General features: G+C 41.1%; 1 protein-coding gene across 1 annotated transcript in view; it reads right to left on the bottom strand.

The window, feature by feature from the left end:
• Positions 1-14,995, bottom strand: part of LOC134585620 (vomeronasal type-2 receptor 26-like) — a 153,826-nt gene that overhangs the window by 85,622 nt on the left and 53,209 nt on the right. The window contains exon 2 of the mRNA XM_063441072.1: positions 4,068-4,359. Coding sequence (XP_063297142.1) covers positions 4,068-4,359 — 292 coding nt within the window. The remainder of the gene's footprint in view (positions 1-4,067; positions 4,360-14,995) is intronic.

Raw genomic sequence — 14,995 nt, forward strand, 5'->3', positions numbered from 1 at the left:
TGGTGCCTTGAGTAGGTTGTCCCGGGTCGGGACTGTCCCGGTGAGGCCCATGGTATGCAGGATAGTCGCCGCCTCCTCAGTATCTCGGGCTGTGCGAGTCACTTCTCCATGGAAGATGGTTATGGAGCGTGAGAGGTGCCAGCGGTAACGGATTTTGTGTTGCTGTAGTAGCGACGTGAGTGGCCGAAATTCCCTGCGCCAAGCCAAGGTACTTTCTAAGAGGTCGGCATAGAAGTTGATCTCCATTTCTTCAAAGTGGTACGGCAGCTTGTCCCTGGATGCCGCCAACAGCACCATTTTGTCCTTCCCGCTGCGGAATTGGACCACCAGGTCTCTTGGGGCTGTGGGTGGTGCTTTTAACGGTTTGGGCATTTGGAATACCTCTTCTGTATCTACGGATTTGCCCTGTCGTGGAGTCAGTAAGGCAGCCAGCAGGCATCTGACCATGTGGGGTAGCTCCGCATCGGGGACGGTGTCTGCAATCCCCCTGATTTTGAGGTTATTTCGCCTCTGCGTGTCTTCTTGGGCTGCGAAGCGGCGTTCGTTTATAACATTTTGTTTTTGTAGGTCTTGGACTGCCATTTGCAGGGATTGTATTTGTTGCACGCTTTCGGTGGAGGTCTTTTCTAGGTTCGCGAGGCGGCCCGTAAGGCCTTGTAGGTCCTTGCGGATGGCGGCCATATCGGCCATGAGGTTCCGCTGCAGATCAGCTAGGAGCTCCTTCATAATCGCAGTTGTTACTGGGGCAGTGTGCGGGTTTGGCCGTGGAGTCTGCAGTGCGGCTGCCAGTGTGGGTAAGTACCCCTCGGCCAGGTCTGTAGAGTGCCGTCATTTTGGACTCTTGCTCGCTGTTTGCCTGCTGCCACATGTCGCCGATGGACATTCCTAATCGGGGTTTATCAGGCTTTTATTTTTTTGTTTTTCTTCCCCATGGTCATTAGTGCAGCCTGGGGTTCTCCTGTAGCCCAAAAGTACCAGTGGAAAGGGCTGTAGTATGCTGTTTTGGGCCCTTTTTTCCAGGAGCTCAGGGCTCTTGCGACCGCTTGCTTTGGCAGTTAGGCTCCGCCCCCCAGGTCTGTCTTTTTAAATTAGGGTTTGTTTAATAATAGTTATATGCAACATATGTTGGATATTTGCAGAATAAATGCATGATTTTTAATTTCGCTATTCTATGGATATCCCTGTTTGCATGGAACTTTTTATTTACTTTTGTAAGAACTTCTTTTGTGATTATTTTATATGCATGTGTGTTACCTTAAGAACAGAAACTTTGATTTTCAAAAAACTTTTAATTAATTAATTTAACTTGTTGAAGGCCAATTGGATCATGGCCTGAGGACTGATAGTATTTAGAACGATCTCCAGTTGGAGGAGACCAAGCTTGTTTGAGAAAGCCCCAAGAAGCGGGGGGGAAACGCGTCACGTGACCATGTGATTGGCATCACACACGCCGAAGCCTTTTTACTATCCACCGACGAGATACACCAGCTCCTGATCAGAAGAGGACTCTGTACCTATATACTTTCCGGATAATAACAAACTGCACATGGGGTGCTGAGCTTGCGATGGCTGCTAGTTTTTAGTTACTGTGTGAAGTGTTTTAATACAATCAATAAATTTTGCCTATTCACCACCCGGTCACAAGAGCTTGTCTCGGATCCCACATACCCAGGGGCTGATCCTCCCTGGGCGAGATAGCCAGGAGTGGGGCTTATACCACTCCAAACTTGTGAGTTTTTTACTTAAAGAGATATTTTTCAGCTTTTACTTATTGTAGTAACTTTCTCTCCCCTTCCCCTTGTTTTTTTTTGTTTCCCTTATTATAGGGACCAATGATATCTACAGACAGGCTATAAGTATTAACTTTACTAAGTTTAAAACTTATGGTCTTTTATTGGTGTCTATTACATTCATATAATAAATACACCTTACAGTCACTCTTCTACACTTAAGGTGTCTAAGTATTTGTTTTTTTGCGCACCAGCACTTTTCTGTTAATATGGGATATAACTCATGTGATAGACAACAAAAATATCTTATGACACATATATTCTTTGCAATAAAAATTAATATTGCTAGAGCATGGAAGTCACCCAACCCACCATTATGGCAAGATATACTGGAACAGATAAGATTACAATATAAGATGGAATCTAACCCTATATATAACCCCTTTATTAGAAACCTAAAGGATATGTGGTTACCCTGGACTTCCAAATTTCCTATATAACTGTGATAATAAAGGTAAAAATTTGACCCGCACCGAGTCTCATAAATCTTAGATATTGTTTTTTTTTCTTTTCTTTTCTTTTCCTTCCTTTTCTTTTTTGTTTAATTCGACTGTGACATATAGTAATGGTTATATATACTTGATGTTAAGACACTCACCGCTTAAATAGATGAAACCGCCGTTTAGCCGATAATCCCACTTTACAGAAATGCAGGCTCTGCACAGCCGACCGCCAAACTCCCGAACCGAGCGTAAGGGAATGCGGTAACTCACGAACATAAAATCAGCCGAACTCCTTCCACGGCTAAAACAGACTAAATAAGTCTTCCCAAGTAGCAATCCCCCCAAACACGAGACCAAGCTCTGTCTTGAGGGTAAAACAGGAATCTGCTTAAATGAGGGCTACCTGCCCGGTATTTATGCAGGTCTCCCACCTGGTGGACACTCCCCTAGGGGACCAGATGGAAGACTGGGACAGATATTGTACAGTGGCCAATCGCAGTGGCCCAGGTTAAGCACTCCCCTTTACATGCATAAATCCCTCCTCTCTATCCTGGAGATAATTGGGAAGAAACCTAATTATCTCCATAGAGGCAAATCGTCATTTTATATACAACTAAAAAAACACATAAAAATATATAAGTATACAAATACCGAATGCATGTGCTTCGTGTAACGTTTCCCCAGATAGCCTGGATCTGAGTGCATATTTCTACTGAATAGCGCTCAGATTCAATGCGCATAGTTCAATCGCCATGGAGTCAAAGTCTTTCATATGTCTTTCGGTATACAATTGACTCCATGGGATGGCTATCTGGGTTAAGTCCATGCGTACGTTCCAAACTCCCGAACAGACCGGTGTTCGTATGCCTCGACGAAAACGACGGACGATCGGTAGTTTCAGCAGTGTTCGGCAGATAAAGTGTCCGTTTATAGTTCCATAGAATCCTCGCCGAACACCGCTGGTCTTTTGCGTGTTTAAAATGGCCGCCGTCTCGTGGTCGGCATATGAACGACGACCACCCTGAATACGGTTAGAATGGAGAGGTGTCTGCAGTTAACCACAACGTTCTAATTGGGGCCAAGAGGTTAACCAGCAGCACACTTCTCTCCTGGGTGGCCGTCCGTTCGGTAGTTTCAATCGGTATTTCCTGAAACAAACGAACAGGGGCATACGGACAGGCAAATAAATAAAAAAGGGGCAAACAGACGAACCAGCAATCTCAGTCTATACAGATGGATCTGTCACACTTGATATCCCGATTAAAAAATTTTTATACAACTAATGTGATTATGATATGTATGCAATAAGAAAAATGGTTCAATAAAATAAGTATAAAAAAAATAAAAAATAAACATTGTTTCCCTTCCTCTCTCTTGCTGCTAGAATGAAATAATGAAGTTGATCTACATAAGTTTGTGCTATGTGGGGCAATGGTAGGGACTATATGGTGTTCAGGCAGAGACATTGTTCCCCTAGTACGTAAATACTAGTTCTGAAGCTGTTTACTTACTTGTGAATATTTGTGCCATGGGTACTGTAGTGACTGAATAATGATCTCCAATAAAACCTAGCTTCCCATATTTCCTACATGAATAATTAGGGATAGTTTTCTTAGTTTCAGATAAAATGTTTAAAACCTTCTTTAGAGCTTTTCTTGTATGTAAGCATGAATCATAAATGTGATATCCCAGCGTAATGTTCAGTAATATTTTTGGATTATTGTTAATTTGATCAATGGCAACAATGGTGGACAATGGTGGGGACTATATGGTGTTCAGGCAGATAATTCTTTCCCCTACTGGGTAAATACTAGCTTTGAAGCTGTTTACTTACTTGTGAATATCCAAGAACACTGAGTATTTGTGCCATGGGTATTGTAGTGACTGAAAAATGATCTCCAATAAAACCAGCCAGCTTCCCATATTTCATACATGAATAATTAGGGATAGTTTTCTTAGATCCAGATAAAATTTGGAAAACATTTTTTAGAGCTTTCCTCGTATCTAAGCACGAATCATAAATGTGATATCCGAGCGTAATGTTCAGTAATATTTTTGGATTATTGTTAATTTGATCAATGGCAACAAGAAACATTAGAACATTCACATAATGGCGCACAGAGGGTCTGTAAATATGGAAATATTAAGATTTTTTTTTAAAGATACAGAGGAGATGTGATAAACATAATACATTGCTTATATAAATGAGTAAATTAATTAATCACCTTTTAATTCAACTGGGAGGAGAATTTTGGTTGTCTGACAAATTCAAAAATAATTTAACCTTAAAAAGAAAAAAAAAGGCATTAAAGGATCTACAGACAGATAAGGGAGGAGGAATAGTACTTATGTCGAAACTATTTTATAATACCGAAGCAGATAATATTCTGAAGGATTCAAGTACCTATAAACAACTAAAGAAGAACCCAAGTGAGGATATCAATAAGATATTTTTTAGCATTTTTTGAAAAAGGCCTTAATAAGAATATTTTAAACTTAAAAGAGTTCCAATTTTTAAATATCAAATTTCCTAAGATTCTGTTTTTTTATTTCTTACCTAAGGTTCACAAGGATATAAACAAACCTCCGGGCACACCAATTATAGCTGGCATTGACTATTTCAAGTAGATTATCACAATACATAGACGTCCAGCTACAGCCCTTGGTACTGAAAACTAGGTCCCATATTAAAGACACAAACACAGTTTTAAGCCTTTTAGAAAATATTGTCTGGGACAATAACTGTATTTTAGTCACATGTGACGTGGCCGCACTGTATAGCAATATTCCCCACTCTTATGGATGTAAAGCAGCAGAACATTTTTTAACCCAATCTAAAGATTTTTTACCTGAATAGATCGCATATATTGTGGAAGGAATAGAGCTCATATTAAAAAAATAACTTTTTTGTACAACGATGACTTCTTCCTTCAGACTAATGGGACGGCCATGGGGACCAAGTTCGCCCCCAGCTATGCCAATTTATTTATGTATTTTTGGGAGGACTCTTTTGTCTTCAATGGACATGGCTGGGGAGAGATCTTGGTCTTCTATAGCCGTTACATTGATGATATTTTACTTGTATGGAAGGGCAAAGAAAGATCTGGAAATGTTCTTGGAATTTTTAAATAGCAACAACTGGGGCATTAAATTTAGTAGTGCATGGAGTAAACAATTAGTCACCTTTTTGGACCTCGATATTTACATTGAAAAATTAAAACCAGGAATCATTTTAAAAAGGTAGACTGTAACAGCTTTATTGAAAGTATTAGCTGCCACCAATCCCTTTGGCTGGGGAATGCCCCAAAGGGTCAGTTTCTCAGAATCTGCCGTAATTGCAGCGATTTGACGAGCTATGAAGAGCAATTATCACGTATTAAAGCAGATTTTATTTCAAAAGGGTATGATGCATTTAAATTAGAAAATTCTCGATTGGAAATTAAAAGTAGGGAAAGAAAAGACCTACTATCCTATAAAACAAAGACCGATACCAATAGACAAGATGTCCCTTTTATTTGCAACTATAACACAAACAACTATCAGGTACGAAAAATTGTTTAAAAATACTGGCCAATTTTACTACAAGATCCAGCCTTAAAACAAATTCTTCCAATAAAAACAAGGATGATCTACAGAGGAGCGAAAAATCTCAAAAGCACTCTGGTATGGAGCCCTCTTAAAGAAAATAACCATTCACCAACCATTTTTAAGAATGAGAAAGGCTTCTATGGCTGTGGCCAGTGCACAGCCTGCAAAAGGTCTGGGTGTACCCGAAGGGTAATAAAAGACATAGCTCTTAAAGAAAATGTGGAAATTCCGATTAAGCAATTTATGACTTGCTACACCAAAAACGTGATCTACCTCTTGACTTGTCCTTGTGGGCTAAGATATGTTGGTAGAACGACTAGACCCCTGCACACTAGGATCAGAGAGCATATATATAAAATTTAAACAGGTTTAGAAGAGCATAGTGTCTCCAGTCATTTTAAACAATTTCACGACCAAAAGCCAGAAGGTCTAACCTTCATGGGGATATACAAGGTGAATAAGAACTGGAGAGGGGGTGATTTTATGAAGGAACTTGGGAAATGTGAAATGGAGTGGGTTTACAAACTAAATACTCTGATCCCCTATGGCCTCAACTCTGATTTTGAACTATGTCATTTCCTATAAACATATTTCTTTTATACATATTTGTTGTTCTTATTCTTCAATTATGATCTTAGTGCTTCTCTTTTTTTAGCCCTACATATATTTTTAGATGTCCCTTTTATGAACTTCTCCTTTTTTATTGTGATTAACTTTAAAATTTGTATTTTTTTTTTACAATTATTTTTCATCACTGTTTCAAGCTTTAGGTATTTTTCTACTTTTTATTAGTATATTATTTAACGAATTTGTGTGTTTATGGCTATTCTAGTTGAATAACTAGCCGACATCGATTTATCAGACTACATTAATAATACTAACTAGGTTATCCTATTATTGTCAGGATCGGGACAGGGATCCAACACGCAGAGTACAAAGAGTGGAAAGGTACGTATACCGGGCCTTAGAATGGCCGGACTAACGTACCGAGAGTAATAGAGAATAGTCAGAGACAAGCCGAGGTCGAGGGAACGAGAAGACAGATAAGCGAGGGACAAGCCGGGTCAAGGGATAACAGAGAAGCAGGGTAGTACAACAAGCCGAGTCAAAACCAAATAGAGCAAACTAGAATACCAGAGCACTGAGTGACTAGACAAGCTAGAACCACGACAGGGCAATGAGCTGAAGGGAGAAGTAAGCTTAAATACCCTGGCTTCGGATGGTAAACACGCCTCTGACAAGTACCGATTGGATATCGGACACTTGAGTGACAGGTCGCTCGTGATAGCGTCATGACGTCACGTATTGAGCGTCCTGCTAGAAAAGGACGTGGATTCCTCGCGGCCGGTGTTTAAGTGACTGGATGAACCGCGAGGAACGAAGGAAACCGCTCGCCTGGACGGGCAAACCACCAAGTCTCTACCTCCCTTAGAGGTAGAGGCCTCAGGTACCCTGACAGTACCCCCCCTCTCAGATACGCCCACCGGGCGGAAGGAACCGGGGCGAGATGGGAAGCGGAGGTGAAATGCTCTGCGAAGGCGAGAAGCATGAACGTCCTCCTGAGGTACCCAACTCCTCTCCTCAGGACCATATCCCCTCCAGTTGACCAGATATTGCAATTTTCCCCTTGAAATTCTGGAATCAATGATGGAGCTGACTTCGTACTCCTCCCGACCCTCCACCTGAACAGGACGAGGCGAGGAGACCGTAGAGGAGAATTTGTTGCAAATAAGAGGTTTCAACAAGGAGACATGAAAAGAGTTAGGAATGCGTAAGGCAGGTGGCAGAGCAAGGCGATACGCAACCGGATTGATACGAGTGAGAACCCTGTAAGGACCTATGTAGCGAGGAGCAAATTTCATAGATGGAACTTTTAGGCGAATATTCTTAGTACTCAACCATACCCTATCCCCAGGAACAAAAACAGGAGCCGCTCTTCTATGCTTGTCAGCGTGTTTCTTGAACAACGAGGAACTATGTAACAGAATTTGCCGAGTCTGATCCCATAATTTCTTCAGGTTGGCGACATGATCATCAACCGACGGTATCCCCTGAGAAGAGGAGACCGAAGGAAAAATCGAAGGATGAAAGCCATAGTTCATGAAGAAAGGGCTAGAGCGAGTTGAATCGCAAACAAGGTTATTGTGTGCGAACTCCGCCCAAGGAATCAGACCGACCCAATCGTCCTGGTGTTCGGAAACAAAGCAACGCAGATACTGTTCGATCTTTTGATTGGTACGTTCAGCAGCTCCGTTAGACTGAGGATGATAGGCAGAGGAGAAGTTCAATTTGATACCCATTTGAGAACAAAAGGATCTCCAGAAACGTGAGACAAATTGAGAACCTCTATCAGAAACAATCTCCGAAGGAATCCCATGTAGGCGAAAAACCTCTCTCGCAAAAATCTCCGCCAATTCAGGAGAAGTCGGAAGTTTAGGTAATGGCACGAAATGGGCCATCTTAGTAAATCTATCCACCACCGTGAGAATAACAGTCTGTCTCTTGGAAGCAGGCAAATCAACGATAAAGTCTATGGACAAACAGGACCAAGGTTTCTCAGGAATGTCCAAGGGGTGTAACAGGCCACATGGAGATGCATGAGGTAGTTTAGTCTTGGCACAAGTCTCACAAGCTGCGACGAACTCCTCAATATCTTTTCGAAGTGAAGGCCACCAGAAATCCTTGGATATCAGAGAGTATGTCTTGCGAATACCAGGATGACCAGCTATTTTACTTTCGTGAAAACATTGTAAGAGCTCCAGTTGAAGTTCAGGAGGAACAAAGTTTCTTCCCTCAGGAGTGTTTCCGGGAGCTAGATGTTGTGACTTCAAGATCTGGTCAAGTAGTGGAGAATGAATTTTGAGACTGGTATTAGCAATAATATTGCATTTGGGTACAATGGAGGACAAAAGTGGTTCAACTGAAGCAGAAGGCTCATATTGGCGAGATAGCGCATCGGCTTTAGAATTCTTTGACCCAGGTCTGTAAGTCAGAACGTAATTGAAATGGGTAAGAAACAACGACCAACGAGCCTGCCTGGAGGACAAACGCTTGGCCTCTCCGATATAAGACAAATTTTTGTGGTCTGTTAGAATGGTAACAGGATGTAATGTACCTTCCAATAAATGTCTCCACTCTTTCAAAGCCTTGATAACCGCTAGTAATTCTCTGTCACCAATGTCATATCTGCTTTCAGTACCGGTCAATTTTTTAGAGAAAAATCCACATGGATGTAATGGTTTATCAACACCCAACCTTTGAGATAGGACAGCACCTAAACCAGTCTCTGATGCGTCTACTTCAAGTAGAAAAGGCAGAGAAGTGTCGGGATGAACTAAAATTGGAGCGGAAGCGAAAAGCTCCTTGAGAGTTTTGAACGCAAGGAGAGCTTCAGTAGTCCAATTCTTAGTATCAGCCCCCTGTTTGGTCATATTAGTGATAGGTGCGATAATGGAAGAATAGCCCTTAATAAAGCGCCTATAATAATTAGAAAAACCAATAAATCTCTGTACGGCTTTAAGACCTTTGGGTAAAGGCCACTCTAGAATGGATTGGAGCTTATCCGGATCCATCTTAAATCCCTCCCCAGAGATCACATAGCCGAGAAAGGTTACCTGGGTTTGATCAAAGCTACATTTCTCCAACTTGCAGTACAAGCCATGCTGGAGAAGCTTGTGCAAAACCCTCCTGACTTGCTTGTGATGAGTCTCAATGTCACTAGAATGAATGAGTATATCATCTAGGTATACAATGACGCAATCTTGCTGAAATTCCCTAAGAACCTCATTTATCAGATCCTGGAATACAGCTGGTGCATTGCATAACCCAAAAGGCATAACAGTATATTCATAGTGGCCATATCGAGTATTGAATGCCGTCATCCACTCATGTCCCTGCTGGATTCTCACCAAGTTATATGCCCCTCTGAGGTCTAACTTGGTGAAAATTGTAGAGCCCTTCAAACGATCGAAGAGTTCGGTGATCAAGGGAATCGGGTAGGCATTTTTAATGGTTATCTTATTTAGACCTCGATAATCAATACAAGGTCTCAAAGAACCATCCTTCTTTTTAACAAAAAAAAATCCAGCCCCGGCAGGAGAGGAGGACCTCCTAATGAATCCCTTGTCTAAATTTTCGTGAATATACTCCTCTAGAACTGAGTTCTCTTTCGTAGATAACGGGTATACATGACCTCTGGGCGGCATGGTACCGGGGAGTAGGTTAATTTTGCAATCAAAGGACCTGTGTGGGGGTAAGGTATCGGCTTTCTTTTTGTCAAATACAGCCTTTAAATCTAAATACTGAGACGGAATTTGTGTCTCTGTAGGATTGTCAGAGTTAGCCGATGTGTTGGTTAAGCCGAGAGGTGAGACCTTCCGCAAGCATTTCTCTTGACAATTCTGTCCCCACGAAACTATCTCCCCTGACTCCCAATTAATAATAGGGTTATGTCTCCTCAACCAGGAGTACCCCAGGACTATGGGAATAGACGGAGAAGAAATGAGCAGTAAGGATATGTCCTCTCTATGTAGGATGCCAACAGTTAAGTTAATCGGTATGGTCTCATGGAAAATAACAGGCTCAAGTAACGGTCTACCATCGATGGCCTCAACAGCCAGTGGTGTCTCTTTTAACTGGGATGGAATAGCATGCTTGGCAGCAAAACCCTGATCTATAAAGCTCTCAGCAGCTCCAGAATCGATTAGTGCCATAGTCTTAACTACTCCCTTTTCCCACTTTAAAGAAACGGGTAACAGAAGCCTGAGCTCTTTGTAGTTGTGAATAGAGGACAAAGTAGAAACACCCAAGGTCTGTCCTCTAGAGGAACTTAGGTGCGAGCGTTTCCCGAACGATTGGGACAATTTAGGCGTAAATGACCTCTGACTCCACAATACATACATAAACCCTCCCTTCTCCTGTACTGTCTCTCCCTCTCTGTGAGATGAGTACTGCCTATCTGCATAGGTTCAGGAATACGTAAGTCCTCGAACTCAGAATTTTGAAAGGTAGGCGCTAGTTTAAAGGAGGGTCTACGGGTCCTATCTCGAGTGTTCTGCCTCTCTCTTAAGCGTTCATCAATACGAGATATAAAAGAAATTAAATCCTCCAAATTTTCAGGGAGTTCTCTAGTAGCGACCTCGTCAAGAATTACATCTGATAACCCATTCAGAAACACATCTATATAAGCCTGTTCGTTCCACTTAACTTCTGCCGCCAAGGACCTGAACTCTAGTGCATAATCCACAAGTGTCCAATTGTCCTGTCTAAGGCGCAACAGTAATCTAGCTGCATTGACCTTTCTACCAGGAGGGTCAAAAGTTCTTCTAAACACAGCTACAAAGGCATTATAATTATAGACTAGTGGATTATCATTCTCCCATAAAGGATTGGCCCATCTCAGAGCTTTTTCAATGAGTAAAGTAATAACAAATCCAACCTTCGCTCTATCTGTAGGATAAGAGCGGGGTTGTAATTCGAAATGGATGCTAATCTGGTTCAGAAAGCCACGACACCTCTCCGGTGACCCGCCATAACGTACTGGTGGGGTAATACGGGAAGAAGCACCTACAGTGGCTACCTCTAGACCTGAGACTGCAGGAGAAATAGAAGGAGTACGTGTCTCCTCAGGTGGATTACTAGCACGAGACAAAAGTGCCTGTAGTGCCAAAGCCATCTGATCCATCCTATGCTCCATGGCGTCAAACCTGGGATCCGAAGAACCAAGCTGACTGTTTGTACCTGCAGGATCCATTGGCCCTGTCGTAATGTCAGGATCGGGACAGGGATCCAACACGCAGAGTACAAAGAGTGGAAAGGTACGTATACCGGGCCTTAGAATGGCCGGACTAACGTACCGAGAGTAATAGAGAATAGTCAGAGACAAGCCGAGGTCGAGGGAACGAGAAGACAGATAAGCGAGGGACAAGCCGGGTCAAGGGATAACAGAGAAGCAGGGTAGTACAACAAGCCGAGTCAAAACCAAATAGAGCAAACTAGAATATCAGAGCACTGAGTGACTAGACAAGCTAGAACCACGACAGGGCAATGAGCTGAAGGGAGAAGTAAGCTTAAATACCCTGGCTCCGGATGGTAAACACGCCTCTGACAAGTACCGATTGGATATCGGACACTTGAGTGACAGGTCGCTCGTGATAGCGTCATGACGTCACGTATTGAGCGTCCTGCTAGAAAAGGACGTGGATTCCTCGCGCCCGGTGTTTAAGTGACTGGATGAACCGCGAGGAACGAAGGAAACCGCTCGCCTGGACGGGCAAACCACCAAGTCTCTACCTCCCTTAGAGGTAGAGGCCTCAGGTACCCTGACAATTATGACCAGTAAATGAATGACTGGTCCAATTAAATATTAGAGATATAGTTGCTTTATCAAGACTGAAAATTATTCAAATTATTGACTATTCTCAGGAATAAAAGATATTGAACCTCTATATTCCTATAATTAGAAGTTTAGCCTTAGATTCATGAGTCTAGCAAAACGGCTGTTAATTAACTTAAAAAAAAAGTGGCTTCAGCTATTATTGATTTAAATAAGACAACTAATTTTTCCAACATATTTATATTGTTCGCCTTATAATAAAAATGAATTACATGACAAACCACCATTAGTAATTGATCATAAAAGAGATGGTTATCCATTGACTAACTTCAAAATAAGATGATTTTTTCCTGTATATTTTTATTGCCTGCCTTACAACAAAAACGGATGATAGGATATTAGTATTTAACCATAGAAGTGACTTATTCGTTTATGGTAGATTGTATTGACCCTGTTACGAAATTGCAAAAGAATTTGCATGTTTTAGATAGAATGTCTCACCTTATTTAAGGAAGTTGTAGGAGTGTTACATTTATCCAGCTCAGTGCATATTATAAAAATACCATGGAATGATACTGCCTTTTTCTCTCTTTTCTTTCCTGATATGTATTTGTGGATCGGTATGAACTGTGACAACAATCCACACAGACATTTTCCTTCCAGCTCCCACAATAAAAGACTGAGACACAGAATCCTTTATAATACGATGTAATCTTTGGACACATTTATTTGGGACTCATACTTTCATTTGGGAGAAACACGACATGAAACAGATGCAGCCGAAAAATACCTTGATCAAAACACCTCTCAATTCCTCCCGGCTGCGGTATGAGAGGGAGGCATGGACCGCACACGTCCTACCTGTGGGTGGTAGTGACGTGTGACGGAACACATGCACCGGTTCTCTACCCGCCAATTTCTACAGTATTTAAACATCAACAGGGAACCCAGGAACATCGAATTTACCTACCCGGTTGAAGAAGCCACGCTATTAGTGGTGAAACGCGTTCCGGTTTAAGGACATTGTTGCCTGTTTTATTTTATTCATTTTACAGATTGTTATAATTTATTATTTATTTTTTATACTTTGATTCTGGTTCCCGCATTAATCTTCTACAGATGGGAGTGCAGTCCCAATCTGCACAACGCCTAACCATTGAGTCATACCTTTTGACTCCATACTTGTGAGTACCCACTTGGGCTTTTCTATTGTATACTCTACTAGTACTAGCAATACTGAGCAATTGTTTGTGCATTTTTTCTCCCCACAGAATAAGATCCACATCAGCAATAGGGGTGGGTCGCCTATACGGACCCAGAAATGATTCAAACCAGAGTTGGGTCTATAGCTCTCCGTTTGTGAGTGCACACACATTTTATTTATATTATACCACTCTGTCATATATGATCTATGCTATGTCTAATTGTCTCTTGTAGATGCTTAGAGATTTGACAGACAACCAAAATTCTCCTCCAAATTGAATTCCAAGAAGATTAATTAATTTACTCATTTATATAAGCGCTACATTCCTTTCTTTTTTCGTTTGGATATTGTACTTGTGATATTGTAAGGAATCACTTGAATGTGCAGCAGCTAATTATAATATTATTATCCACATATATGTTTGTAGATTAGGATTCCTAAAAAATAAGTGTTGGTGCTTACCTGTATGTTTCTATAATACATTGCTTGTTGACACTAGCTGTTCTTGAACAACAGCTATAGCAATCTCTCTTGGTAATGCAGATAAAGTTCAATCACAACTGGTTATTATAAAGGTCTGACTCAGAAACCAATATGTACCTCACCATAACATGGACATGGTAGAGAGCTGACATCAAATTAAAATAAGCATTTTACAATACAAAAGCTAAGCACAAAAATAGAAACTTCAGATTAAACTGTATGTTTTGATAGCGCATTTTATACAATTAGGTCTGGAAATATTTGGACACTGACACAAGTTTTGTTATTTTGGCTGTTTACCAAAATAAATTCACGTTGCAGTTAAATAATGCACACGGGCTTAAAGTTCAGTCTCCTGGCTTTAATTTGAGAGTATTCACATCAAAATTGAAGGAAGGGTTTATGAATTACAGCTCTTTAATGTATAGCTGCCTCTTTTTCAAGGGACCAACAGTAAGTGGACAATTGACTCAAAAGCTGTTTCATGGACAGGTGTGGGCTAATCCTTCAATTTTCATCTATTAAGCAGGTAAAAGGTGTGGAGTTAATTCCAGGTGAGGTATTTACATTTGGAAGCCGTTACTGTGAACCCACAACATGTGGTAAAATTAGCTCTCAAGTGCAAGTGAAACAGGCCATCCTTAGGCAGCAATAAAAAAAAAGAAAAAACATCGCAGAGATAGCAGAAAAACTAGAAGTAATCAAATCAACAGTTTGGTACATTCTGAAAAAAATAAAAATAGAAAAAAAGAATGCACGGGTGAGCTCTGCAACACAAAAAGGCCCAGACGTCGTGGTAGATGAACATAGGATCCTTTCCATGATAAAGAAAAAACATTTCTCAACATCCAGCCAAGTGAAGAACACTGTCCAGGAGGTATACATGTACTTATTCAAGTCTTCCATAAAGAGAAGACTTTATAAGAGCAAATACAGAGAGTTCACAACAAGATTCAAACCATTCATAAGCCGCAAGAATAGAAAGTCCAGATTTGACTTTGCCAAAAAAAAAAAGCCAGCCCAGTTCTGGAATCGTATTCTTAAAAAAGATGAAACTAAGATCCACCTGTACCAGAAGGATGGAAAGTATAAAGTATGGAGAAGGCTTGAATGACTCATGATCCGAAGCATGCCACATCTGTAAAACACAGGT

The sequence above is a fragment of the Pelobates fuscus genome, chromosome 1 (genome assembly GCF_036172605.1).
Source record: "Pelobates fuscus isolate aPelFus1 chromosome 1, aPelFus1.pri, whole genome shotgun sequence".
NCBI classification, from domain to species: Eukaryota; Metazoa; Chordata; class Amphibia; order Anura; family Pelobatidae; genus Pelobates; species Pelobates fuscus.